The 27,985-nt window shown below is 44.9% G+C and overlaps 2 protein-coding genes across 3 annotated transcripts in view; one reads left to right on the top strand and one right to left on the bottom strand.

The window, feature by feature from the left end:
- Nucleotides 1-274: 274 nt before the first annotated feature.
- Nucleotides 275-18,411, bottom strand: AIMP2 (aminoacyl tRNA synthetase complex interacting multifunctional protein 2). 2 transcript variants are annotated; one of them, XM_068244563.1, is made up of 4 exons: nt 18,211-18,411; nt 9,461-9,667; nt 6,632-6,863; nt 275-867 (listed from the first exon to the last, which is right to left on the bottom strand). In XM_068244563.1, exons 1-4 carry the CDS (start codon nt 18,394-18,396, stop codon nt 482-484), a joined length of 1,011 nt encoding a protein of 336 aa, XP_068100664.1. In that variant the 5' UTR covers nt 18,397-18,411; the 3' UTR covers nt 275-481. The 2 variants fall into 2 exon arrangements, with proteins under 2 accessions (XP_068100664.1, XP_068100665.1); XM_068244564.1 differs by having other exon boundaries at nt 9,461-9,643.
- Nucleotides 18,412-18,848: 437 nt separating this feature from the next.
- The window catches only part of PMS2 (PMS1 homolog 2, mismatch repair system component), a 58,822-nt gene continuing 49,685 nt past the window's right edge, over nt 18,849-27,985 (top strand). Inside the window, exon 1 of the mRNA XM_068244562.1 lies at nt 18,849-19,000. Coding sequence (XP_068100663.1) covers nt 18,987-19,000 — 14 coding nt within the window. The 5' untranslated portion in view covers nt 18,849-18,986. The remainder of the gene's footprint in view (nt 19,001-27,985) is intronic.

The raw sequence follows: 27,985 nt of genomic DNA, 5'->3' as shown, positions 1-27,985 counted from the left end.
TTTTTTTTAATGCAACTATATGCAGCTTAAAAATGGACCAATCAAGTCCATCCCAGGTTTAAATTGATTGATAAATTTTTAAGGTTCACATATTTGCATAAAAATGTAAATGAATCTGCATTAACTCAAATATCTGCATCTCAGTGATCATACCTAATGCAGAGGATGTAGTAGTGTGCATGTGGTAATCGCTCGACTGGTCTAACTCAGGGCAATTATTCCATTAGAACAATCTAAGTGCTTGAATTTTGTTTTTAAAAAGGAAACAAAGGCGGCAGGTGTAAAATTATTTTATTGCATTCTATTTACCATTACAAATGAACCATTTTTATATATAAAATGGCCAATTCCATAACCTTACATAAATACCACGCTTCCCATAGTCTCCACTCAGTATTACCTCAAATAACTACTTGCATGTTCACCTGTCAGGTACCTGCTCTAACTTGCTCTGCTCACACAGCTGCCTCTCCTATGCCCATTACTTCAATAACTTCAGCACTGACTGGAAGGAGGCAAGGTTTTCACAAGACTTCATCCACTTCTGCACGTTAGCTGGAGCGGCATCAGCAGAACCAGACTGATGGATGGCACACCAACTGACAATATCTGCAAGTGTCAGTTCATCTCCCACCAGCCAGGGTGATTTACCTAATGCAGAGTTCATGGCCCGCAGGACTGCTGCTTTCTCCTTACTGCTACCTTCCCTGAGCTGGAAAATGGCAGTGTCCACCCAGCTGTCAATCAGTGTGGCTGCAACAGCATTAAAGGAACTGCCCAACAGAGAGAAGAGAAAGCGGCCGATGTTCCCTTCTCCTTCCACGGGACACATGTTCTGAATGCTGAACTTCATCTGTGGTTTAGGTACTAGAATATAAGAAAAAAAGGTTTTTAAAACAAAGAGAAAAGGGCTCCACTCAAAGCCATTAACTGAATGCATTAATTGAACTACAATCTCCACACCATTAAAAAAAATAAAGATAATAAATCTGTTTTAAAAGGCACAGACACCCACCCATCATCCTCAGCACACAAATACTTGAAGGCCCTTTTTACACTTGCATTGCATTACCCTTTTTCCCCCACAGGGTGCCGCAAATGCAATGCCAGTGAATGGGCCATTCACACTTACGGCGTTGCGTCATGATGCGCCACGTAACCAATCTGCTGCAATCCTGATGCACAGCCTGTAGCGCGTTACTGCAAGCACTGCGCTTAACACATGATGCTTGGGGTAATAGAAATTTATGGGCAACGCAGGTAGTGTAAATGATGGAGCAAGGCATACGCGGTCTGACAGGACGGTACTTCCCATTACTGAGCGGGTGCAACGGCGCTATGCATTTAACTGTCAGCGCACTCTTGCCGCTAGGTCACATGATTGTAGTTTTTTGCAGTGGGATGAGGCAGGAGCGAAGCAAAAACCTAGTGTAAAACGGGCCTCAAATAGAATTCCAGCCAGACCAATATCACCAGTGAACATGCATGGTAGTACATTTTATGGACAGTGTGTTTTTTGTAACTGACACTGACAAAATAGAAGTTAACCTGGTATCGGAAATTGTCAGCCATGATAGCTGGAGTACGAGTGTTCTAATGACAAAATTCATTATTATGCATTCATATAGCACTGGAAATGTCCACAGCACTTGACAGAGTACACTGAACAATCTGCATCACTAGCCACCTGTTAGGACCCAGTTCCACTGAGTGCGAATTTCAGACACAAACACACATTAGAACAGACAGCCCATTAAAAATCATTGGGCTATTTCACATGTGTTAGTGTCCAGGAAGAAAAAGCTGCAGCAGTTCTTCGGACGACACATGCTTTCCTCCAAGGGCATGCATAGCGTTATCCCCAACACTCACAGGTATCTTGTATATGCACGCATGTGTAGTCCGGAATGCTGCATCACACCCAGACCTGGGTGTGTAATGAAAGCTCAGATGCAGAAATCCAGAAGTCAGAACTGCTGCAGCATTCATCTTTGCCACATAGCTGTATGTTTATCATGGATACCCCCTGACTACCCTGTCTGCAACAGTCAGAATTCACTGCAACTTTTCTGGGCAGTACCACAGGAAGGAAAAGCTTATGGTAATAACAGCTACTAAGCTTTTATTTTCTGAGGCCAGCAATGGCTTTATCTACATGAATCCTTACTGGAAAGTAATATGGATTAACTATTGAGGACTCCCTCTTGAAAACACTACATACTTGGCTACTGTCCCGGTCTTCTCTTTTTTGTAATGTCTAAAGCCTCCTGCATACACTAGATCAGGGGTGTCAAACTCAAATACAAAGTGGGCCAAAATTGTACACTGGAACCAAGTCGCGGACCAACCTCAATGTCTACTGACCACCTTCCTCCCTTACAAAGTTCCCTGGTGCCTAATGGCTTCCCTCAAAAACCTACAGTGGGTTGCAAAAGTATTCGGCCCCCTTGAAGTTTTCCACATTTTGTCACATTACTGCCACAAACATGCATCAATTTTATTGGAATTCCAATACAAAGTGGTGTACATGTGAGAAGTGGATCGAAAATCATACATCATTCCAAACATTTTTTTTACAAATAAATAACTGCAAAGTGGGGTGTGCGTAATTATTCGGCCCCCTGAGTCAATACTTTGTAGAACCACCTTTTGCTGCAATTGCAGCTGCCAGTCTTTTAGGGTATGTCTCTACCAGCTTTGCACATCTAGAGACTGAAATCCTTGCCCATTCTTCTTTGCAAAACAGCTCCAGCTCAGTCAGATTACCATATTTACTCGCAAGCAAGCCGACCCACATAAGCCGTCCCCCCCAACTTTTTCCTGAAAAAACAGGAAAAATGATTGACCCTCATATAAGCCGGGGGTAGGAAATGCTGGCCGTGTGATCCCCCCCCCCAGTGTGTCCCAGTATAGTATAGTGCCCAGTATAGCTGGTGAAGTGCCCAGTATAGCTAGCATAGTGCCACAGTATAGCTAGCATAGTGCCACAGTATAGCTAGCATAGTGCCACAGTATAGCTAGTATAGTGCCCCAATATAGCTAGCATAGTGCCCCAATATAGCTAGTATAGTGCCCCAATATAGCTAGTATAGTGCCCCAATATAGCTAGTATAGTGCCCCAATATAGCTAGTATAGTGCCCGGTATAGGTAGATAGTGCCCCCCGCCTCACCCAACCAACCAACCACCCCCCCATTAGCTTACCGTGCGGCTTCCAATAGTCCCCTCTCCGTCTCCCGGGCATGTAAATAGTTAGCGGCTGCTGCGTGATGACAGAGGACGCTGTAGGCAGAGCGGCTTCCTGTAACGGCGATGTGTATCGCCGTTACTATGGAAACCGCTCTGCCCACAGCTTCCTGTCATCACGCAGCAGCCGCAAATGGAAGCTCTGCATATACACCAAAAGCAAAGCTGTTAAGTGGGAGCAGCTGACCAAAAATGAATTAAATTAGTACATGGCAAGGAAATGAACAGCGCTACTTAAAAACAGACAAGTGCCTACCAGCAAAAGAGTGCAAGCCCCACTTGTGGGATAAAATACACACCTAGCATACACATGACCTGTCTACCACTGGAGGATGTTGGTTTCCGTAACAGCTTGCATGCAACCTATTAAGTACTCGTCCCTCCCACTGCGAAGAAGTCAATCCTCCATGGGAGGGGACCTAACACTAACTAAATCCTAACCTATGTATATGCATAGCCTGGGTGCGGCTAATCAAGTAAATTTGAAAATTGAAAAAGTGCAACACCAGGCCGCCTCCGAATGGCCTCGAATCAGAGGTGCGCTGATATAAGGTAGATGGATAGCGTTTGTGAACAGCAGTTTTCAGATCTTGCCACAGATTCTCGATTGGATTTAGATCTGGACTTTGACTGGGCCATTCGAACACATAGATATGTTTTGTTTTAAACCATTCCATTGTTGCCCTGGCTTTATGTTTAGGGTCATTGTCCTGCTGCAAGGTGAACCTCCACCCCAGTCTCAAGTCTTTTGCAGTCTCCAAGAGGTTTTCTTCCAAGTTTGCCCTGTATTTGGCTCCATCCATCTTCCCATCAACTCTGGCTAGCTTCCCTGTCCCTGCTGAAGAGATGCACCCCCCGAGCATGATGCTGCCACCACCATATTTGACAGTGAGGATGGTGTGTTCAGAGTGATGTGCAGTGTTAGTTTTCCGCCACACATAGCGTTTTGCATTTCGGAAAAAAGGTTAAATTTTGGTCTCATCTGACCAAAGCACCTTCTTCCACATGGTTGCTGTGTCCCCCACATGGCTTGTGGCAAACTGCAAACGGGACTTCTTATGCTTTCTGTTAACAATGCCTTTCTTCTTGCCACTCTTCCATAAAGGCCAACTTTGTACAGTGCATGATTAATAGTTGTCCTATGGACAGAGTCTCCTACTTAAGCTGTAGATCTATGCTGCTCGTCCAGAGTCACCATGGGCCTCTTGACTGCATTTCTGATCAGCGCGCTCCTTGTTCGGCCTGTGAGTTTAGGTGAATGGCCTTGTCTTGGTAGGTGTACAGTTGTGCCATATTCCTTCCATTTCTGAATGATCGCTTGAACAGTGCTCCGTGGGATGTTCAAGGCTTTGGAAATCTTTTTGTATCCTAAGCCTGCTTTAAATTTCTCAATAACTTGATCCCTGACCTGTCTTGTGTGTTCTTTGGATTTCACGGTGTTGTTGCTCCCAATATTCTCTTAGACAACCTCTGAGGCCCTCACAGAGCAGCTGTATTTGTACCGACATTAGATTACACACAGGTGCACTCAATTTAGTCATTAGCACTCATCAGGAAATGTCTATAGGCAACTGACTACACTCAGATCAAAGGGGGCCGAATAATTATGCACACACCACTTTGCAGTTATTTATTTGTAAAAAAATGTTTGGAATCATGTATGGATTTCCGTTCCACTTCTCATGTGTACACCACTTTGTGTTGGTCTTTCATGTGGAATTCCAATAAAATTGATTCATGTTTGTGGCAGTAATATGACAAAATGTGGAAAACTTTAAGGGGGTCGAATACTTTTGCAACCCACTGTATACAGTTCCCTTGTGTCTAAGTGTCTAATGGCCCCCCTCTAACCCCTATACAGTTCCCTGGTGTCTAGTGCTTACCCCCTATCTCCCCATATAGCTTCCCCGGTGTTCTAGGGCTTCACCTACAATATGACTTCTGTGGTGTTCTACAGTGGGCCAAACATAATGCAAAGTGGGGAACTCACTTAAGGGCCAAATTTTATGGCTGAGGGACAGATTTGGACCGCGGACCGGAGTTTGACATGTATGCACTAAGTAAAGATAGGCCGATAACGACCACCTCTGAGAATTTAGTGCGAGTACAGTGGCCCCCAATGTCTCGGCAAGTGATCAGCACAGTGAATCTATTCGGCCAATCGCTGCCTCTGAGCATTGTTCTCCCCACGTGCCATGTCCGCTGCGTGATGGTCCTATGGTGCTCTGTTGGCCCTCCGCATAGCAACAGATACAGAACATTGTCTTGGCCCTGCAAGAGGGCTCGGGTCCCGATCCCTGCTGAGCGACATGCTTTGTGTATGAGGCTTAAATCACTGACCGAGACCAAATATATAAAGCATGCATTCTGAATCTGCTGTTTTCTAAACACTTGGGACTTGAAAATAATGTTATGGGTGTGATCCCACTTGACAAATGTGATTTTTTTTTATTTATTAAATCACCATGAATGGATTTGGCCTACTCAGGTGGGCTTTGGTTGAATTGATTTTTCCTTCCAGTGGTTAAAGGACAACTGAAGCAAAAGGGATATGGAGGCTGCCATATTTATTTCATTTTAAGCAATACTAGTTACTTGGATATCCTCCTGATCCTTTTAGCCATATACCCTGAACAAACATGCAGCAGATCAGGTGTTTCTGGCATTATTGTCAAATCTGACAGTATAAGCTGCATGCTTGTTTCTTGTGTGAATCAGACACTACTGCAGCCAAATAGATCAGCAGGGCTGCCAGGCAACGAATACTGCTTAAAAGGAAATAAATATGGCAGCCTCCATATACATCTCACTTCAGTCGTCCTTTAATTTCTGTTATCCAAGCACTGAATGTTCCCATAAGCCACAATGGTACAAGTGAGGTACTCAACATATTTATACAAGTCATGATCAGCTTAAACAATCACCCTTTTATATGTGTTCAGCGGTGCCCTGTTATACCTGCTATTGGCGATAATTACTGGCAGTAAGTACAATCATATTTATAAGCAAGATCACCAAATATAATTTGCCATGTTAAAGAGAGGAAAACGATGTTGGCTTCAATGGATAAGAGTGGAAAGCAAGGTACTGCTGTCAAATACCCATTCACCACTTTGCTGTGGATTGCAGAAGCAGATACAAGTTTGGGGGGTTTGATGTTCAAGTGAACAGAGCCTGTGATTTGCCACTTTAGGGTACTTACCATAAATTATCAAATAGCTGATCATTATCATAAAAGCAGAATGTTCCTTTATACATATAGCAACCTGTTTTCATGAAAAAAATGACAGCAACCAGCGAGGTACATTTACATGAGGTTCTGATTGCTCTGGCCACAACTCTTCTTCTGCCCCTACTAGCCAGAGTGTCCGACGGGTTCCACTTACCATCCTTCCAGATGAGAGTAAAGCCAAGCTGATATTCCTGCCGGGACTTATTATTCACGTGTTCTCCAAAGCACTTCAGCAGAGGCTGTGGGATGTCCGTGACAGAAGAGTGTGTGTGGATTGCGGACAGCACCTGATAGCGTTCACATAGCAGGCTGTGCAGGATCAGCAGGGAAATGGGAGTCACAGATGGATTTGCATTGATGACAATATCTCTCAAAGCACCGTAATCCTGCATGTAAAAAAAACAAAAAAAAAACTATTATATGAGAGAAAACAGCAAAATACAAAGAGTACTCCTTCTGGTGTGCACATGCCCTCTTTGTGATCAGCACTACAGCTTAGCCTTATCTTCAGTTCCCTGCCCAGTGTGTAATGCTGGGAATACACGGCTCGATAGACAATTACCAACATGTCCGATCACCGTTCGATCGATTTGCCGCTCGATTCACCATTGAAGTTAATTGAAAAAAATAAGAAAACCAAGCGGAAGATAAGAGAATCAAGCGGGCAAAATGATCGGCCGCAGAAACGAGCGCCAGAATAGACTCGTGTATGCCCAGCATTATGCTGGGCATACACGGCTCGATTTTGCAGCTCGATTCTCCTGCTCGATGGATTCCCCGCTAAATTTTGCAGGGGATTCTCTTATCTTCCGCTCGTTTATTTTTGTTCCATTCAATTCAATGCGGAATCGAGTGGCGAATCGATCGGGAGAGCTGTCTGTTGGTGGGGTCTGATCGACCCCCGTGTTTATTTATTTTTTTTAAATCAATATTTATGTTAACTTTTTTTTTGCAGCCCTGCTTCCTCTTTCCGCCAGCCAATCAGCGTGATCAGCTGTCATAGGCTTCAACCTATGACAGCCGATCACTCCCCAGCCTCAGGAGGGGACAGCCGTGTCACACGGCTGTCTCCAGTACAGCGCTGCCGATCGCAGCGCTGTACATGTAAATAGACGGCGATCACGCCGTCTAACAGTTTACCGAGCAACAATAGCCGCTCAGAGACTGAAGGCAGAGCTCTGCTCCGCCCACCGAACAGGAGATGCACGCGCAGGCGCGCAATCTCCTGCAAAACAGAGCCCCAGGACTTTACGCCGATCAGCATTAGGCGGTCCTGGGGCTGCCACCGCAGCCACGCCCGTCGGCATGAAGCGGTCGGCTAGAGGTTAAAGGACACCTGAAGTGAGAGGAATATGGAGGCTGCCATATATATGTAATTTTAAACACTACCAGTTGCCTGGTTGTCCTGCTGATCTTCTAGCATCAGCTGTGTCTATAACACACCTGAAACAAGCATTCGGAGGAAAAAAAAATGCAGCAAATCCAATCTGATCTGCAGGCTTGTTCAGGTTCTAGGACTAAAAGAATTAGAGGCAGAGGATCAACAGGACAGCCAGGCAATTGTTTAAAATGAAATAAATACCGCCAGCCTCCATATTCCTCTCACTGCAGGTTTCCTTTATTAGCCAAGGAGAGTGAGAGCCTAAAGGTGGCCATACATCTAGTGATGAGGGGCAGATTCAACCAAGAGACAAATCTCTCTCTAATGGAATCTGATTATCATCTCAGCACGACTATCAGGAATCGTGATACCTCGCCGGCCTGACGCTGCCCCCTCTAATGTCAAATGTGCCCAACCGATGCACTATACTTTACCTGTCATTGTCTGCCGTTTCATTGCCCATTCCAATATTGCTCGCCACCTGATCAGCCGACGATATCTTACAGGATGTCCGATCAATACTGAAATAGGTTGCATCGTCGATCAGGCATGCTCTTGATTCAATAATTATGAAATCAGATGGTCCGCCAAGCCGATAGATGTATGGCCACCTTACCTAACACTATTCAGATGACAGCAAATTTTACCTACAATGTTGTGGCAAGATTGTAAAGACTACCCAATCACCATACTCCTTGTTTGGCCAACATTACAGGTGCTGAAAATGGCCAAAATTGGACAGAAATCTTGCCATTGTGATTCCCAAAACACGTTAAACCAGTACCAATCACATTATTTAAATTGGAAATGTCAACCACGGAAGAACTAACAAACCGATTACTTTATAGTAGCATGTAGCCAGTGGAGTCAGACAAGACACAAAGCATCTAATCTGCATGCCAATTCTTGGTCAGTGAAGTAAAGTATTAGAGGCAGAGCATCAGCACAGATGTCAAGAGATTGGCATTGTTTATTAGAGAATAAAGATGGCAGCCTCTGTATTCTTCTCACCACAGGTTCCCTTTAGGAAATTGAAGCAACAGCTTTAAAGTACAACTGAAATGAGAAGAATATTGAGGCTGCCATATATATTTCCTTTTAAACTGCACCAGTTGCCTGGCAGCCCTCCTGATCTCCTTGGCTGCAGTAGTGTCTGCATCACACACCCAAAACCAGGGCTGTGGAGTCAGTACCAAAACCATCCGACTCCTTACAGTGTTCTCCCCATAATTTTTTTACAGCTGGGTGGCATGAAAAAGTAGCCGGGTGGGGCGAGAGGAGAGAATATAGTGCTGCCGCTTCTCAGCACAACTCTGATTACAGCATAGGAGGAGGTGAGCCGATGACAGCCGGTTGCTCACTAAACCCAGCCGGGTGAAGCACCCGGCCAAAAGAGCCTGGGGAGAACACTGCCTTAGTTTATGAAACCAACGACTTCTGATACCCAAAATTGCTTGCGTGTTTTAGTGGCTGTGATAATGGCACCAGCCAACTAGTGTCTCCTGACTTCTCTCCTAGACCTCTAGTAATCATCTTTAAACAAGCTCATTACTGATGGACACACATCAATTAGCACTGAGCAATAGAAATTAATCAATGTACCTTTCCAAGTATTGTGTCCAGGTCTGCTGTTTTTGGTGCCGGTCCTGCCAACTTATCTGCCTGAATAATGTCTGTCACATCAAGGTCTGCATCTGGAGTCTGGATCATCTTTGAGAGGCCATCAACAGCAGCTTTCAGCTCATAGAGGCGCTTCAAGATGTCTTCTTGCTTGGACTCCAGGGCCTGAACAGATGGATCAGAATGTTCCTTAAGAAACAATTATACAAGTTATACGTTTTAGGTTTGTTTACATGTGCCCCCCCCCCCCCATGTGCTGCAGAAGACCCACTACTATCAAATATGCAACATATATTTATGGACAATGTATCTTCAGAAAATAGTTTATGCCCCACAAACCCCCAAAAGTTCTGTCCCCGTTATCCCCCTCAAGCATACTGGTTGAGACCTCCGGTTGCCCGAGTTCCGGATAACGGGGACTTTGCTGTAATTTTACAAAAACCGATTGCAGTGACTGCTTTTTGCTGGGCTGCAATCTTTGACTACAGTTCTGCTGTAAAATAGACATGTAACAAACAGCTGAACTAGAGCTTTCAAAATCCAGTCCAGGTATCCCAAATCATTTATGGTAACCCCACTGGTGATGCCTTAGCAAATCAGGTCCAAGATTTGTTCTCAACATCATCCTATGCATTCTACTGATATAATAAAACAAGATCAGGGATGGACAAATTCATTCCGACACCTTCTCTTCAATGAACTCCACTTCACCAACTCTCCTGTGCCTGAGGCTGCATTGCTACTAGTTTACATCATCCACTAAGGCAGCAGTGTCACTGCCCATTCTAGTCCATACAATTACATGCTAATTTTTTATTCTAAAGATTTGCTATTAGGTTTTGCAGGAAAACAAATGGGTAAACAAAATCCTTATTACTACATTTTTTTTTTCCACTGAGAATTACCTGCGGGGGGATGCGAGACAAAGTGGCAAACGCTAGTGGAAATGGGCCCTTACGTTTTGGTACCTTTTCAATTGCAGAATTCTGAAAAGTTAAAAAAAAAAAAAAAAAAAAAAAAAAAAAAAGTGTACCTGAGATGGGGCCCCTTAAAAAAAATAATATATGATACATAGCTGGGGCTTCCTTCAGCCCCCTCCACCCTGATCACTCCCTCGTCGTCTTCAGTCGCCCTTCCTTTTGCCCGCAACTAGCCCCGAATAATCCTCCAGTTGGCGCATGCGCAGTCCAGACAGGCGTGCTCCCCCGTCTCGCCCCCGTCTCCGGGAGCGTTCTGCGCCTGCTCATGAGGCTGCGCATGTGCAGTTTGCCCCGGTCTGGAGGACTTTCTGAGGCCAATTGCAGAATGAGCTTAATTGGAAAGGATGGCATGGGAGCGATCAGGCTGGAGGAAGCCTCAGGTGAGTATATTTTATTGTTGTAGCCCTATCTCAGGGTCACTTTAAACAGAAGATGATAAATTATCTACAATGTTTTCCCCAGAATTTTTTTTCCAGCCGGGTGAAATGAAATAGACGGGTGGCATGAAAAAAATCGCCGGGTGGGGCGAGATGAGAGAATGCAGGGCCGGTGCTTCTGTGTGAAATTCTGCTTACAGAATAGGAGGTGGTGAGCCGATGACAGTCGGATGCTCACCAAAACTAGCCGGGTGGAACACCCAGCTAAAAGAGCCTGGGGAGAAAACTGATCTACTGAAGTGTGGGCACCTCTGTACTAGACCTAAGAGGGAAAAAAAGGATACTTACCTCAGGAAAGGGAATCCTCTGGATCCTAAAGAGGCTTTCCCCGTTCTTGTACATCAACCCATTATAGCACTAGGACTCCCAAAGAGTGGCCTCCCTGCGCAAACAAACAAACAGCAGATGGCTCACATCTGCACTGTAGCGCGCACCTGATTCGGCATGGCTTTTTCCAAAGTAAGCCAAGCGGGACGGTACTAGTGTGCCTGTGTGAGCTATCGACAAACTTTTTTTTGGGGGGGGGGAGGGTCACAGCGCTGGAAGAGGCCTGTGGAGGAGGGCAAGGGATGCCTCCTTAGGATCCAGAGGTCTCCCCCTCTTGAGGCAAGTACCTCCTAGGGGCACTATTTTTTTGCTATAAATAAACCAAGTTCTTCATCTTTACAAAAGCGACAATCAACTTACATAATCACTACTTTCCTGAGGCAATCGCTAGTTAATAGTGACAAATGCAGGCTTTATAAAGGGGCAATCTGCTAATTGCCACATAAGAGATCACCCCAAAAAGTTTTTTGCCCAATGAGTGATGCACCTCTTGTGCAGTTCCTGTACACATCAAAACTAAGCAAGGCCGTAGCTTCACAGCAAAGACTAGGCTGCACTTCACAACAGAGGTCCAGGAATGTGGAGCGTGACAGACAGCCACGGGCCAGTACGGTGGGGTAATTACAGTAGGAGATCAAAGCAATGGTCATCAATGCAAAAGTGAGATTGACCCTTTATAAATAAGGTGGGCTTTAAGCCAACCTGATTTCTAAAACTGGAAAAGTGGGAGATATGAATTTCAAATTGCCACTCTAGAAATAAGCCATTTTGGGCATGATTCACAAAGCTTTTTCACCTGTTTTCACCTTATTATTATTATTATTATTATTAATAATTGTATTTATAAAGCGCTAACATATTACGCAGCGCTGGACATTAATTTAGGTTACAGACAATATTTAGGGGTGACAAACAGCAATATGACAATACAGGAATACAAGAAAAACAGATCACACAGCACAGTAGGAGTACAAGGTAATGCTTAGTCAGTCACTGGAGGGGAGCATGGAGATTTGGCAAGTTAGGTTCACTCAAATGCATAGCATGGGTGCGCAGTAATGGAGGTGCATGATCAGGTAGGACACAAAAGGAGGAGGACACTGCCCAAAGTCTTACAGTCTAGAGGGAGAGGTAGGGACACGAGAGGTAGGGGACCAGAGTTCAGCAGTGGGTTTAGAGCAATTGTGAGGGGTGGTAAGCCAGAGTGAAAAAGTGAGTTTTGAGGGCATTTTTGAAGGTGTTGAAGGAGGGGGCTGCTGAAGGAGGTAGGGAGTTCCTTAGTGTTGGAGAGGCTTTTGAGAAGTCTTGGAGGCGTGCATGGGACTGGGTGATGCAGGGGACGGTCAGGCGAAGTTCATTGGAGGAGCGGAGTGAGCGGCTTGGTGTGCATCTCTGAGTAAGATCAGAAATGTAGGTTGGACAGGTTTTGTGAACGGATTTGTAGGTCAGACACAATATCTTGAATCTGATTCTGGACTGGATAGGAAGCCAGTGGAGGGATTCACAGAGGGGAGCCGCCCTGGTGGAGCGATGGGAGCAGTGGATAATTCTGACTGCCGCATTCATGATGGACTGCAGTGGGGCTATTCGGGTCATAGGGAGACCAGACAGAAGGGCATTGCAGTAGTCGAGGCGGGAAATTATGAGGGCATGGATGAGGAGTTTGGTGGTGGCAGAGGTCAGGAAAGGGCGAATCTTACAGATGTTATGAAGGTGGAAGTTGCAGGACTTTGTGAGGTTTTGGATGTGGGGAGTAAAGGAGAGTGCAGAGTCCAGGGTGACACCCAGACAGCGGGCTTGAGAGGTAGGGCAAATGGTAGTGTGGTTAACAGTGACCTGCACATCTCGGAGGTCCAGGGATGACCGGGGTGGGAAGATCATAAATTCCGTTTTGTCTAGATTTAGTTTCAGGAACCTAGCGGACATCCAGGAGGAGATGGCAGATAGGCAGTCCTTGAAAAATCAAGTATACCTGCACACCAATTTTGTATGTTGCAAAAAAGTTTTATATTTAAATAATCAAAAAGCTAGACAATCACATGTAACAACAATATAGTAACAGCTGAGATAAACACTCAATTAAGACACTCTGTAAATGGTGGTACACCATAGAAGTACATAACATCAATGACAGCAGTAAACAGCAATGAGTCTAACATCAGTAGGACTAGGTGATGCCGGGGATGCCAAAAAATTTTTTTTGTTTGTAAACCTATGGTGCTGACCACATGAAATACAGCGAAAGAGATCCTAGTAAAGCAGCTTTACTAGGATCTCTTTCGCTGTATTTCATGTGGTCAGCACCATAGGTTTACAAACAAAAAATTTTTTTTGGCATCCCCGGCATCACCTAGTCCTACTGATGTTAGACTCATTGCTGTTTACTGCTGTCATTGATGTTATGTACTTCTATGGTGTACCACCATTTACAGAGTGTCTTAATTGAGTGTTTATCTTAGCTGTTACTATATTGTTGTTACATGTGATTGTCTAGCTTTTTGATTATTTAAATATAAAACTTTTTTGCAACATACAAAATTGGTGTGCAGGTATACTTGATTTTTAATGTATTGTGGGGGCTGTCAGCCCTATTAATCTTACCTAGCACCCGGTCGCACTGACGTCATATGCTTGATTGTGGGTGTGCATACCATATTTTTATAAGATAGGCAGTCCTTGCCCATGGTAGTGGTGGATATGTCAGGGGTGTGGAGGTAGATTTGGGTGTCATCTGCATACAGATGATAGTTAAAACCCATGGAGGAGATAACCTTGCCAATGGAGGATGTGTATAGGGAGAACAGTAGGGGGCCAAGGACCGAGCCTTGGGGGACTCCCACTGAGAGGTGGTTGGGGGTGGACGAGGACTCATTGAAGGAGGTTGTGAAGGAGCGGTTGGAGAGGTAGGATGAAAGCCAGGTCAGGGCGAGATCGTGAATGCCCATGGATTGGAAGGACTGGGGGATGATCTACTGTATCAAAAGCTGCTGAAAGGTCAAGGAGGAGGAGAATGGAGTATTTGCCTTCAGCTTTAGCTAAGGCAAGGTCATTGACCACTTTGGTGAGAGCCGTTTCGGTTGAGTGGGCAGGCCGAAATCCAGATTGCAGTGGGTCTAGTAGTGAGTTGGCATTGAGGTACTGGGTCAGGTGTTTGTGAACCAGACGCTCAAGGAGTTTTGAGGCAAAGGGGAGGAGGGAGATCGGGCGGTAGTTGGAGGGTAGCGAGGGGTCAAGGGAGGGTTTCTTGAGCAGGGGCAGTACTGTGGCCTGCTTGAAGTCTGAGGCGAAGGTGCTTGTGGATAGGGAGAGGTTAAACAGGGTAGTGAGGACTGGGGCCAGATCCGTGAAGTGAGGCTGAAGTAGATCTTATCTGTGTTACTTTTTTAAACTCCCAAAGAGCAAAAACATTCTATTTATTTAATAATTAAGGTAAGAAAAGTAATATTGAAATAAAGTTAATGAGGAACAACTTATTTGAGTGATTATTTTGCTTGTAATTGTGCTGAAAGGTAAATTTTTATTTATTTATTTATTTTTTTATCATCAATTAGGTGATAAGTTATTTATGAGAAGTTTTGTAAATAGAACCCTTTGTGGTTTTGTTTTTTTTCATTTTTGATCTTTGAGCTTAGGTAATTATCCCACCCCCACACACTTTTTTGGTGAACAAATCTACCATACTGTAATATTTAAAATAACAATATACTGCACAGATATATTTACAGATGTTAGATTGGTGGTGCGCTCTTTACTATACCAAAATTAGCTAAAAAAAAAATCAACTAGATCAGCGCTCAATGATTATCAAGTCTCTAGTTTAAACCAAGCAATAGTCCAGAACACTTTGAAGCACCCTTCAGTATAGATTCCAGCAGGGTTTAAAGATTAAACCTTCTGGTGTAATGTACCACCACCACATCCCACGCAGTGGCCACTCACAATTTAAGTATAACCTATTATATAAGGTCTGCAGCGCTTATGGGGTCATCTGGCCATACTGTAAGCTGTATTTATAATTACAGTATGGTAGATGGCAGCAACATAAACATCTTATGTGCGTACGTAGTTACAGTTGCCTTCATCACAATGCAGCTAAGCCTGAAAGTGAAACTTGTGCTTAAGGGTATATTGCATCATTCAGGTTTATAGTACATTCAGCACAAGGCCCAACAATCACTAGAATCAGAATCTAGCTCTCTCTATAAAGAAGGGTTCATACTCGAAGCATGCGGACAACACACACGTCATTTCCCACACAATGCTCATCAGTCTCCGTTACAAAGCGTGTGGTTTAACAAATAACTATGGCATACCCAGATAGCTTATGGTGACTCAGGACTACTAGGAAAGCATAGAAGCGTCTCAGGTACAATACCTGAGAAGCGTCTCAGGTACAATACTTACCTGGGGCTTCCTTAAGCCCTCTCAGGGCCACTCATCCCTGGCCATCTCCCCAGGTGGCTCCAGTCCTCGGTAATTAAGCACGAAATAAGTCATGCCCGAGTCGTGCTTCCTTGTGCATGCACGTGGCCCAGCGCACTGTCAGGGCTGGAAGCATTCTGCAATTGCACAGTAGTACTGCGCAATCCCTCGGCCCAGTTTCCATGACTTCCATTCTCATGCACAGCTCGAATGAGGGATTCTGATGCAGAAATCTGTAGCATGCTGTTCAAATTCGCAACACAGTGCTATCTGGATGGCACTCCATTCAACAGATAGGCAGCATTTCACCGCCCTTTTACAGCTGCGTATCTGTATAGTGGAAACAGACACTTAGAGCTGGTTCACATAACCGGCATTTGCGATGCACTCGCCGCTCGTCTAGGAAATGGTAAAGCACTAGTGCAGTGTCACATTATGAAAGTGTTCTCACTGCAGTATTGCTATTTATTTGAAAATGTATGCAGCGTTTTTCAGAGCAATTGTGCTGAAAGGAATGCTGCAAAAATCTCATCACTTTGTAGTCTGAACCACGCACGCACGCACGCACGCACGCACACACACCTGAATATCAATTTGCCTTCTTAAAAACGTAAGATATTTGCAACAATTTAGGTGTAAGTGAGCAAGAAAGAGCTCCCATGATGCATCACTCCTGAATACATCACCTATTTATGCAATTTCAATGCCAAAAATCGCAATCACATTGCTCTGCAATCATGATCTTCACATATTTTTGAGTGGGCGTTTCACAGCGATTTTTGGGTAGAAACAGCGGGTGTGCTCGCATTACCCAACTTGGGGGAAGGGGGACCCATGGGAATTTTTTTCAAATAAGAGATCGCATAGCAAGTTGCATGGCATTGCATTTGCCATTTGATTTGCATGCACTCCCATTCATTTAACCCAGTCTGCTGTACATTTGCAACTGGGCCAAAAACGGATTGCCCACTCTGTACAGGGCAACGCAATAACTATATTAATCACAGTGCCCTTACAGTTGGCAAAATGCATGCGCTTCGAAAAGAAGATCGAAATGCATGCAGTGAGGAAGGGCCATTAGCCAGACACACATCCAGAGCCGGTAGTGTACAGTTATCCAACATGCATGCAACCATTTCACAGTTTCTGCTCCTCATCAGTGTATGGCATGGATTGATATGACAGAGATCTGATTGAATAGGGCCCCTTCACACTGAGCCCAATGCATTGCGATAACATTGCAACATAGCCAAAAAGTTGCAGTGGAATAAAAGTATGCCTCACTGATAAACAAACAGTATGCTGTGCATCACTGCATTGGAACCTGCCACACCACAATCAATGTGAAAGCCCCATAGCAATAACACAATGAAAACCATGTAAGGACCCTGACATGAGCTGTTAGATTAAATGCATGCAGTGACAACACATGAATAGTGCTCAAGTGTTCATCCCACTGTTTCACATAACCAGGGCTGTGGAGTCGAAGTCGAGCAGTCGAAGCAATTTTGAGTACCCGGAGTCGGTGATTTTATAAACTGAGGAGTCGCAGTCGGATGATTTTTGTACAAAATCCACAGCCCTGGTAAGAATTAGACTAAGGAGTCGAGTCAAGGAGTCGGAGCTAATTTGGGTACCTGGAGTCAGAGGTTTCATAAACGGAGTCGGAAGATTTTTGTACCAACTCCACAGCCCTGCGCATAATGGACCACAATGGAACTGTGGTTTACTAATTGTTTACATTGTACCAGTAATTTTAGCTGGGAAAAAAAAAGCTGGCAAATCCAACTCTATCCAGTCTCTGAACGGGACATTAGATTGTGAGCTCTTCTGAGGCAATTTGTGACATGAATCATGAGTCTCCAAAGCACTATATAATTAATAATATTACCAATAATAATTAATTATATTACCAGTGTTTGAATCTCCCCATGTTTGCATGGGCTTCCTCTACCCCCCCCCCCCCCCCCAAAAAAAAACCATAATTAAATGTGAAATGACTCTCCCAAAATTGTCCATGGACTATAAAAGGTGCCAACCCATTAATGGTACAATATTTCCCTGATATGGAATCGCCTAATCACATTTTTTTGATCAAATGGCACAGAAAACCAGTATGTGGAGAAATCAGCATAAAAACAAGTCTGTGGTTGACTGAAACAGAATTTTGATGAACAGTATGTTGGATTTTATAATTGTATCTGAATAAAGTTCCCTAATTGGCTTGTTTATTGGGAACAATTGATAATTACCTTCCGATTACATACGATCCCGTAAATCTGATCGAATGATCACCTCTGAGGAAAATAAACACTAGGACTATGGCAGGGATTAGACTGTGGATTCCTGTGAGGGGCAGCTGTCAGTTCTATAAAGATCTGTGATATTGGTCATCAGTGCTACATGAATACATGCATATTAATATTACTATTATTACAATAGTAGTAATGTTATGGAGTGCACAGTCAGCCCCAGCCCATACACGTTGTACCATGACAGACATTGCCTGGAGGGGGAGCCAGCCCAGCTGCCCAGGACTCGGCCTCACCATGACTCTGGTCTTTACCTGTCCATGATGTCCAGATGGAGGTTGGTGCAGGTTGGGCAGCGTGTACATGCAGGTAGGCAGGTCAACCTGGATGTCCCCACTATTGTACGGCTGTACTCTGTACATTGGCATGTCTGCAGCGAGCACACACTGCAGCACGCTGCTCTCCCCGGCTCTGCGCTGCTGACGTAACCCACTTCCCATTCACAGCAGCTGACGCTCGCCAGTCTGAGGAGGAGCTCTGCCAGCTCTGCGCGGCCGCCATGCTTACTAATGGCAATGCTTACGCTTACAGGCATACCGTACACGAAAATGACGTGTACGTATCTCGTATTATCTGGCGGTAAGAATAAAGTCATGTACAATATGATTTATTTTTATTCATGAATGAATGAATTAAATGTTGAATGCTTTCATTCAGGACAAAATAGGGAGCTAGTAATAATTGTTAGTAAAATGAATAAACTTAAAAAAAAGTACCAAAAAAAATGAAATTGTCATGTAATAAGTGACTCACAGGACTCAACCCTTGTCTTTATAGCTATGTTTGTGTGCCATTATCAAATATGGCGGCTTCGCTTGCATTAGCAGTCGCATGATGTGTCTCGTCTATGCAGATGCCTATAGGCCAGAAGTTCTTGGACAGGAACTGATGCTAGTAAAGGTATTATTGGTTGGAAGGGAGGCAGGCTGAAGAGGAAAATGTGGCGCGGAGTCACTGTAACATGCACAGCTAATGCATGACAATGGCCATGATTTCTGTATATCATCTAAAGAGTCTATAGTAAAGCACAATGGAAGAGGCTTGGTGAGTCACAAAAGGTTTGCACTTGGGGTTATGTGTGTTTAAAATATGCCTGACTGCACCACATCTGCGCTTTGAGTCCTATTGGAGAAAAGCGCTATAGAAATGTTATTGTATTGTACTATTGTATTGTATCTGTGTGGAGAGTAATAAAGTGGATAATTTAGTGCTGTAAATATTTGTATGTATGTTAAGCCAGCCAAATACTATAACCTCCAAGGCTGTGAAGCTCCATAATTAAAGATAATCTGAAGTAAAATTAAACTTATCATATAATGAATTGTATGTATGTATGTATGTATGTGTAGGACAGCTAAGAAATAGAATATTAGTAGCACAGATTTGAGTCTCCTATTGTTTCCAGCACAGGAAGAGTTGAGAAACTTCACTTGTTATCTATGTAAAAGAGCTTCTCTGAGCTCTCCAACTAATTAAGTCAGAGAGCAGTGCTATTTTCTGAAGCACCTACAATGAAAGACAACTTCAGATAAGATTATACTGCAGAGAAGTTCAGAGTCATTAGCTCTGCTCTGTTTTATAGTTTAAAATGCAGAGTGTAGTTTGAAAACTGCAAATATTAGAGAATAATGCAATGTTAAAAAAAAGTTATAGAACTGAAAAGAAAGATGTGAGACTCTTTTTTTCTTTGCTACTAAAGTTCTATAAATTATCCGTACTACACCTACAATTCATATGTCATACGGTTTTATTTTTTTTTTTTGCTTTAGTATCACTTGAAGATCGGTTGTAAATTATCCCTATGGGCCAGTTGTCCTCAAACAACAGCCCGCGGGCCAAATGCGGCCACCAAGGCATTTTCACTGGCACCCAAACACAAAATGTATTACTTATAGATGCGGGTCACGGCACCTTTAAATATCAGTGGCCGGCAATATAGAATAGCAGTATTGGCACCACCCATCCACATACTGTAGAAGTCAGCGAGCAGTCATTCGCTGGCTTCCAATCCAATTCTGCATCAGGTGACACTGCTGGACGCAGGTTGTCACCTGGGTATGCTTCACTGTCTGGTGCACAAAGATGTTCTCCGGGCACCGCATGACTGAATAGCTGCTGCTGGGAGTTTTCCTCCCTCAGACATGATTGGGGGAAATCATTACCTAAATTAAATGTTAAGTTTTTCAACATCATTTTATCTATGTGACGGCACCCCAGCAGTCTGAAGTATGTTGACCGAAAAAGTTTGTGGACCCCTGGTGGGTCTTTGGAGCTACTGTATGTTCACAGTGGGGTGATGATCATATTGTAATCCAGTGCATGTAGTGCGGTACTGCGTAACGCATGTGATAACAGTTGCAGTGAAGCATGCTTTGTATGTACTGTATGTGTCATGACTTTTCCCCTCCGTTGCTATCCTGCTTTTGCATTATGTGCAACGCAGCACCCCACTTTGAAAAGTAGCCTACGCAAAATGGGATTGCTACCACATTTCTCCATCTCACCAACTGGAAGAAGGATGTTCTTAACCTCCCTAGCATTCTGGAGCTCGTCCAGAGACGCCGAAGGTCACCGCTCAGGCCCTGCTGGGCCGATTTGAATAATTTTTTTTTTTTTTAAAACACGCAGCACACACTTTGCTTGCTGCGTGTCCTACCCGATTGCCCCCGCTCGCCGCCGATCCGCCGTTACCCACCACGATACATGGCCCCCCCCGAGACCTTGTGCTCTGCCTGGCCAATCAGTGCCAGGCAGCGCTGAGGGGTGGATCGGGACTGACGTTCGTCGCCATGGCGACGGGGAAGCCCTGAAGGAAATCCTGTTCAGAACGGGATTTCCAGACGGGTCTTTGCGCCGGCGGCGATCGGAGGGGTGGGAGGGAGGAAGCAGGGAGGGGGGAATCATGTAGCTAGCGCTAGGCTAGCTACATGATCAAAAAAAAAATATGCACAAAAAAATCAGAACGCCAGGCAGGTTAAGGCTAATACACACGCTCAACAAAAGTCTTTTAAATGCACGATTATTAAACAACTTGGATTGATTCATCTGTTGGATTGACTTGAGCTGCGTCTTATCAGTCGTTGGTTGCCTCTTATCAGTGATAACGCACGTTTTTTTTATTTGACAAAAGTTGTCCAACGTCTTCAAGTTGTTTGATAATTGTGCATTTAAAAGACTTTTGCTGAGCGTGTGTATGAGCCTTTATAAATGTGTTTCATCTAGTGGCATAGATATTGAGCCGTGGACCCCAGTTAAAATTGTACATGACTCTTCCCTCTTAAGCCTCGTCTACATTTCAACAATTCATATATTGGTAGACAAGACAAGACGAATAACATTTATATCGCGCTTTTCTCCTGGCGGACTCAAAGCGCCAGAGCAGCAGCCACTAGGGCGTGCTCTATAGGCAGTAGCAGTGTTAGGGCGATTTGCCTTAGGTCTCCTGCTGAATAGGTACTGGCTTACTGAACAGGCAGAGCCGAGATTCGAACCCCGGTCTCCTGTGTCAGAGGTAGAGCCCTTAACTATTACACCATCCAGCCACCACGTATGTAGCCCTTTTAGAACCCTGTATTCACCAAGTACCCCCCAGCATAGTAAACATTATCACAAGTACCCCTTGACAAATATATTTCCCAATGCTTCCATGTCCTCAAATGTGGGTAGATGCCCCACCCACTCTACCCCATAGGACCTCGTAATTATAAATTTCAGGTGTTACCGCCCCCTCCCCAGTCTTTTTGTCCTCAAGCTCACCTCATGGGTCCTCAGCACTGGACAAGATTTGCCTTATGATTTTTATTTTGTTTTTGCCCTACCTAGTCGCTTAAATAGCGATTTGTCCTTAACTTACATTGCCCTATATGCTATAAATTAGTACTGAGCCCCTCGTGTCTGCTGGCCTTGGAGGGACGACTCATCTCCTATATACCTGTCACTTATAAACTAGGCTGGTTGGAGGAGTCTTACGGCGCTATGCAGTGCTAAACGTACTGTTTTTATGGTGAGTGGGAGTTTCTTCTCTGTTTTTCTTCCTTCTGGTGGAGCGCAGATTGTCACGTCCGGTGTCGTACTTCCGCCTTCCCCGTCTAGCCGTCATCATTGAGGAGGCGTATACGCGTTTCCAGATCAACCCTGCCTGGCGCTCGATTGGTGGGCGGGCGTTGGAGGGGCGGCCCGGAGCATGCGGACGGGTAATCTTTTTCTTTTAAAGGGCGCACAGAGAGGGCGTCCGGCGGCCATTATTTTGTCAGTCTGCTTAGACTGCTCGGGCTGCGCGAGTGCTTTCCGAGCTCCAGAATGGATCAGTCAGCGGGCAATATACCCCCTGGAGAACACCCTTCCACCTCATCATCAGGTAGCGTGTTTAGTTACTTATATGGTCTATATCTGTGTAGTTGGCTACTCTATTGAATTTATTCTGAATTTCACTTCCTGGTTCTTCTCTTGTCAGCTGTTTTAGCTGCTCCTATTGCTCCCACTGCACCTCAAAAAGACCAGCACCGGGTAGAAAGGTATGGGCTATCCAGGTAGGTTCTTACCCGTTTTTTCTGGTGCATTTCAGCTATAGTGCTGATACTATTTCCTTACTTTCACAGCCCAAAAAAGCATAAAAAGAAGAAAAGCACGCTATCGCGATCACGGTCCAGATGTAGAAGCCCATCGCCTCATTATAGGAGGAGAAGCAGATCAAGATCACGACCAAGATTTAAAAGATGTTAGGCATGCGACAGAGAAGCTACGCCGGATAGATCAGTCTGCAAGAGATGTTTTAGAGATTTGGCAAGTGAGAAGGAACAGACACCGATAGATGTGTCTCAGATGATCACTCAAGCGGTGCAAGATTCTATGAAAGACTATCTGGCCTCATTGCCTACCACTCTTATGCAGCCACCCGAGGACACACGAGCACAGACTACAGAAGATTCGGAAGAATTACCAGGCGGCTTTGATTTTGCATTAGTCCAACCTTATATTCAGGCAGTTAAAGACGCCATTGAGTGGGACGCGGCGTTAGTGCCCCTAAACATAAGGAGTATTTCTCCCATCTCAAAAAGAAGACTAACACGTTCCCCTTTATGGACGAGATAGCGGAAATAATCAAGGAAGAGTGGGAGAAGATAGACAAAAGGATGCCGTTAAATAATAGAATATCTAAGCTGTATCCCCTAAAGCCGGAAGAGACAAAGTCATTGGACAACCCACCAACAGTGGACGCCTCGGTGATACGTTTAGCAAAACCCATGACACTGCCTAGGGAAAATGCCACATCATTTAGAGATGTTCTGGAGAAGAGAATGGATTCAGAGCTAAACAAGATCTACATCAACACGGGCAATACATTAAAGCCAGCGATAGCACTTACTTCCGTGTCAAGAGCTCTAAGAACATGGACAGCAAATATCGAGGAGGCCATCAGGGCGAGCACTGATATAGAAGCTATTATAGCAGCCCTAGATGACTTTAAAGAGGAGCAGTTAGGTATAAGGTCTCAGAGAAAAAAAACACATATATCAGTAGCTAAAGATTGGCTGTACTTACATTACATATGCATTTCACTGTCCACGTTTGGATTTCACAGAATTTTTATATAGTATTTGCAGAGAATGATGCTCCTGACAGCTCATGGCAGGTTCCATGTTTGTCTGTCTCCTATGAAGCCAAATGTGTCGTCATGTCCTGCCTGTTTCCTGATGATTCCACTCAGAAAAAATACAACACTACTGTGCAGTGAATATTAATTAGCCATGTGGCTAGGAACAATAGCGGACTCATGCAGTATACTCTGCCCGGAGATTTTTCAGTGCTGGCTGTTGTAACATGAGCCTGTGACTTCTCACTAGCAGCCGAGGGGAGGACCCAAGCAGCCCCAGAATGCTTTGCAGTATGGTATGCGGCCTGTCGTCCTTTTAAGAGCTTGGGTCTAACATCCTTGCTGTTCAGCACACATCAAAAGTAAGAGAGATTTTTAACTTCAGTATTGCCTTTTTGGCTTCCTTCTAAACTGTTTAACACAGGAGAATAGAGGTTTAAATTAGCTTTTGCAGCCTGACAGTTACTCTTTAACATCACAGCGGATTTCATAGGAGAAGCGGCGGTGGACGTAGTAAGGTGTTCTTCAAGAGTAATGGCCTCTTCTGTAGTAACTAAGCGAGCCTTATGGCTGAAATCTTGGACAGCCGATTCGTCTTCCAAACAAGACTGGTGCAAGATACCTTATGATGGCTCTAACCTTTTCGGAAAGGAAATGGATGACGCTATTAAGAGAGTAACAGGAGGAAGAACGGGGCTTATTCCTCAAGAAAGGAGAGGTAGAAGATCTAATCCTGAACAAACCAATCAATTCGAACAGTCTAGATATAGGAATGCGAGAAGTTATAAACCTGGTAAAGAATTTAAAAGAACCTGGCAAAGTTCTCAGACTAATCTTCAGCGCATGACCAGACAGAAGACCTCTCCAGCTACACCGGCACAACAGAAACCCTTTTGACGGTGTACCTGCTCAAACCTACCCAGTGGGTGGAAGACTAGCTCACTTTACGCAGGTTTGGGCAGAAAATATCGACAATCCTTGGGTGAACCGAACCATTTCGATAGGACATCGTTGGAGTTTTACCAAGACTCCAAAGGACCACTTCGAACCAACAAGAATACCAGTCCAGGAGGAAAAGAGGCTGATACTAAGCCAGTACGTCTCCACATTGATACAGAAGCAGACAGTGACTACAGTTCCCACTGCAGAGCGAAGACGGGGCGTATACTCCCCATTATTCTTCGTTTTAAAGAAGACGGGGGACTGGCGACCGGTACTGGACCTAAGAAGAGTGAACAAGACAATAAAACTAAAAAATATTCAAGATGATATCTCTGGAGTCGATACGACAGGCTAAAATACCATCAGACTGGATGCTTTCCTTGGACCTCGAGGACGCATATTTACACATTCCAGTTCACTCGAGGTTCCAAAGGTATCTCAGATTCGCCATCGCGGGGGACCACTACCAGTTCACTTGTCTCCCGTTTGGAATCTCTACAGCCCCAAGAACCTTCACCAAAACTCTGCTAGCAGTGGTGGCTCTACTACTGGAGAGGGGCTTACGGGGAGCCCTGTTTCAGACGGTGGAGAATTCCATAAGCTTACCTATAGACAAGATGGACAATCTGATTCAGAACGTTCAAATAGCAATATCTTAATCAACGATGAGGGCGAGAAAATGCATGAGTCTAATAGGATTGATGACGGCAACAATGCCCATGGTACGATGGGCATGCTGGCACTTGAGACCGTTCCAATGGAATTTCCTAGAGCAGTGGAACAAGAGTTCACTAAACCAGAGAATTCAGATAACAGCACTGGTAAGGAACAGCTTGTTGTGGTGGACATCACGGGAGAACCTGAGCAGACATCATTATATACAGACCAGCTCCAGGACCACCATTACCACGGACGCCAGTCACAGAGGCTTGGGAGCACACTGTATGGATCAAGTAGCACAGGGACGGTGGAGAGAGTCAACTTACAGTTTACCGGCAAATATCATAGAATTGAGAGCAGCCTATCAGGGTCTACTACATTTCCAGCACCTTATTCAAGGGAGAGCAGTTTTAATGAAGATGGACAACAAGACCGCAGTTGCCTACGTGAGGAAACAGGGGGGCACAAGGAGTATGACTCTGTTCTCCGCAAACTGTAGGATAGGAGCTCTCTCCTGTAACAATCTGTGGGACATCACAGCAACCTACATTCCAGGCAAACAGAATCTGACAGCGGACTACCTCAGCAGATATACACTCAACAACAACGAGTGGAGTCTATCGCAGGAAACTTTCGAGTGCATCTGCAACCAGCTGGGTGTTCCGGAGATAGATCTTATGGCGACCCCAGCGAACAACAAATGCAAGAGGTTCTTTTCCAGATACCCATAGAAACAATCAGCGGGAGTGGATGCCCTGTCTATCCAATGGAAGTTTACACTGGCCTATGTTTTTCCACCAATTCCTATGATCAGACCTTTACTCCAGAGGCTTTTCCGGGAGAAGGTAACACTGATAGCCATCATTCCTTACTGGCCGAGACGACCATGGTTTCCCCTTCTGTGGGAAATGAGGTCACAATCTCCAATTCCCCTGCCGTACAGGAAGGATCTCCTAACACAGGGGACAATCCTACATCACAACGCCCCGAAAGTTGAGACTCATGGCATGGACATTGAGGGGGAGAGGTTAAAGAGGAACTGTAACGACAAAACGGCCCCTGGGAGGTACTCACCTCGGGTGGGGGAAGCCTCAGGATCCTAATGAGGCTTCCCACGCTGTCCTGCGTCCCTCGGGGGTCTCGCTGTAGCCCTCCGTACAGCCGTGACGCAATATTTACCTTTCTGGCTCCTGCGCAGGCGCTCTGATGGCTGTCGGCGCCGAAGTAGGCGGAAATACCCGATCGCCGTCGGGTCTGCTCTACTGCGCAGGCGCAAGTTTCCGGCGCCTGCGCAGTAGAGCGGACCTGACGGAGATCGGGTATTTCCGTCTATTTCCGTGCCGAAAGTCGCCACAGCGCCCCCGCTGGAGCCAGCAAAGGTAAATATTGAAGCTACAGTCGGCTCTGTCGCCGGCTGTTCGGAGGGCTGCAGCGAGACCCCCGTGGGACAGAGGACGGCTTGGGAAGCCTCATTAGGATCCGGAGGCTTCCCCCACCCGAGGTGAGTACCCCCCAGGGGAGGTTTTTGTTGTTACAGAGTCTCTTTAAGACTTGCGGGATGTTCTAATGATGTAATTAGTACATCGATGAGCGCAAGAAAGCCTACTACTAATACAACCTACCAGAGAGTATGGAATAGATTCCTTCAATTTGCTAGGGAGAGGAGATTCATTCCCATAACACCAGAACCTCAGGCAGTGTTAGAATTCCTGCAGAAGGGGCTTACGAATGGTCTGGCATATCATACAATCAAGAGCCATATATCGGCTTTGTCGGCAGTTACAGGAATCTCATGGGCCCGTAGTAAAACAATTTGTTAAGGGGGTGCTAAGAATTAGACCACCCAAGAAGAATTTATTTCCGAAGTGGGATCTTCCTCTAGTTTTGGACGCTCTCGCGAAAGAACCTTTCCATCCAGCACATAACAGCACGATCTGGCATACAACCCTAAAAACTGTTTTCTTGGTGGCCATTTCGTCATCCAGACGATTCTCAGAATTACAGGCGTTAGGGGCTAAAGAGCCGTATATGTGCCTATATCCGGACAGTCATTTTAAGACCAATCCAGAAGTTCATACCTAAGGTGGCATCCACCTTCCACCTAAATCAGGACTGGACTTTACCCTCTTTCCAGATGGAGGACAGTAACGAGAGTCACCCCTTAGATGTAGTACAGGCCTTAAAGATCTATCTGCACATTACCTCAGAGTTTAGACAGACAGACAGATTGTGGGTAGTCCCTTCAGGATACAGAAAGGGACAGGCCGCTTCTGCAAGGACTATAGCCTCCTGGCTAATAAAGACCATACAGGCAGCATATAGAGCTCTTGACCAAGAGCCTCCACAGCAAATTTTGGCGCACTCCACTCGCAGCATGGCTACTTCTTGGGCCGTATATAACAAAGTACCAGCAGAAAAAATCTGCCAAGCTGCAAACTGGTCTAGCATACACACTTTCATGCGCCATCATAGGGTTGATTTATCAACCCAGAGTTCAATTGTATTTGGTAAAACTGTCTTGTCTGGAAATTGAAATGTAATAAAATTAAAGTGTTTGCCTCCCTTCATTGATTTTACCTAGTTAACTCCCACGTGTGAGGACATGGAAGCATTGGGAAAATAGAAAATTGTTACTTACCTATCGGTAATTTTCTTTTCCCGATGCTTACATGTCTTCACACAACCCCCCCCCCCCCCCCTTCTTGTGAGTTTTTCGGTGAGCCGAGGCTTACATAGACTGGGGAGGGGGGCGGTAACACCTGAAATTTATAATTACGAGGTCCTATGGGGTAGAGTGGGCGGGGCATCTACCCACGTGTGATGACATGTAAGCA

This window comes from Hyperolius riggenbachi, chromosome 7 (genome assembly GCF_040937935.1).
Source record: "Hyperolius riggenbachi isolate aHypRig1 chromosome 7, aHypRig1.pri, whole genome shotgun sequence".
In the NCBI taxonomy this organism is placed as follows: domain Eukaryota; kingdom Metazoa; phylum Chordata; class Amphibia; order Anura; family Hyperoliidae; genus Hyperolius; species Hyperolius riggenbachi.
The sequence above is the reverse complement of the archived record's forward strand: the minus strand, read 5'-3'. Positions and strand labels throughout refer to the sequence as shown.

Coding starts and splice junctions, on each gene's coding strand:
- AIMP2 (XM_068244563.1), bottom strand. CDS start 18,396: ATGGGAAGTGGGTTACGTCAGCAGCGCAGAGCCGGGGAGAGCAGCGTG. Junction 6,864..9,460: donor TGGACACAATACTTGGAAAG/GTACATTGATTA, acceptor TTTTACATGCAG/GATTACGGTGCTTTGAGAGA. Junction 868..6,631: donor TACTCTCATCTGGAAGGATG/GTAAGTGGAACC, acceptor CTTATATTCTAG/TACCTAAACCACAGATGAAG.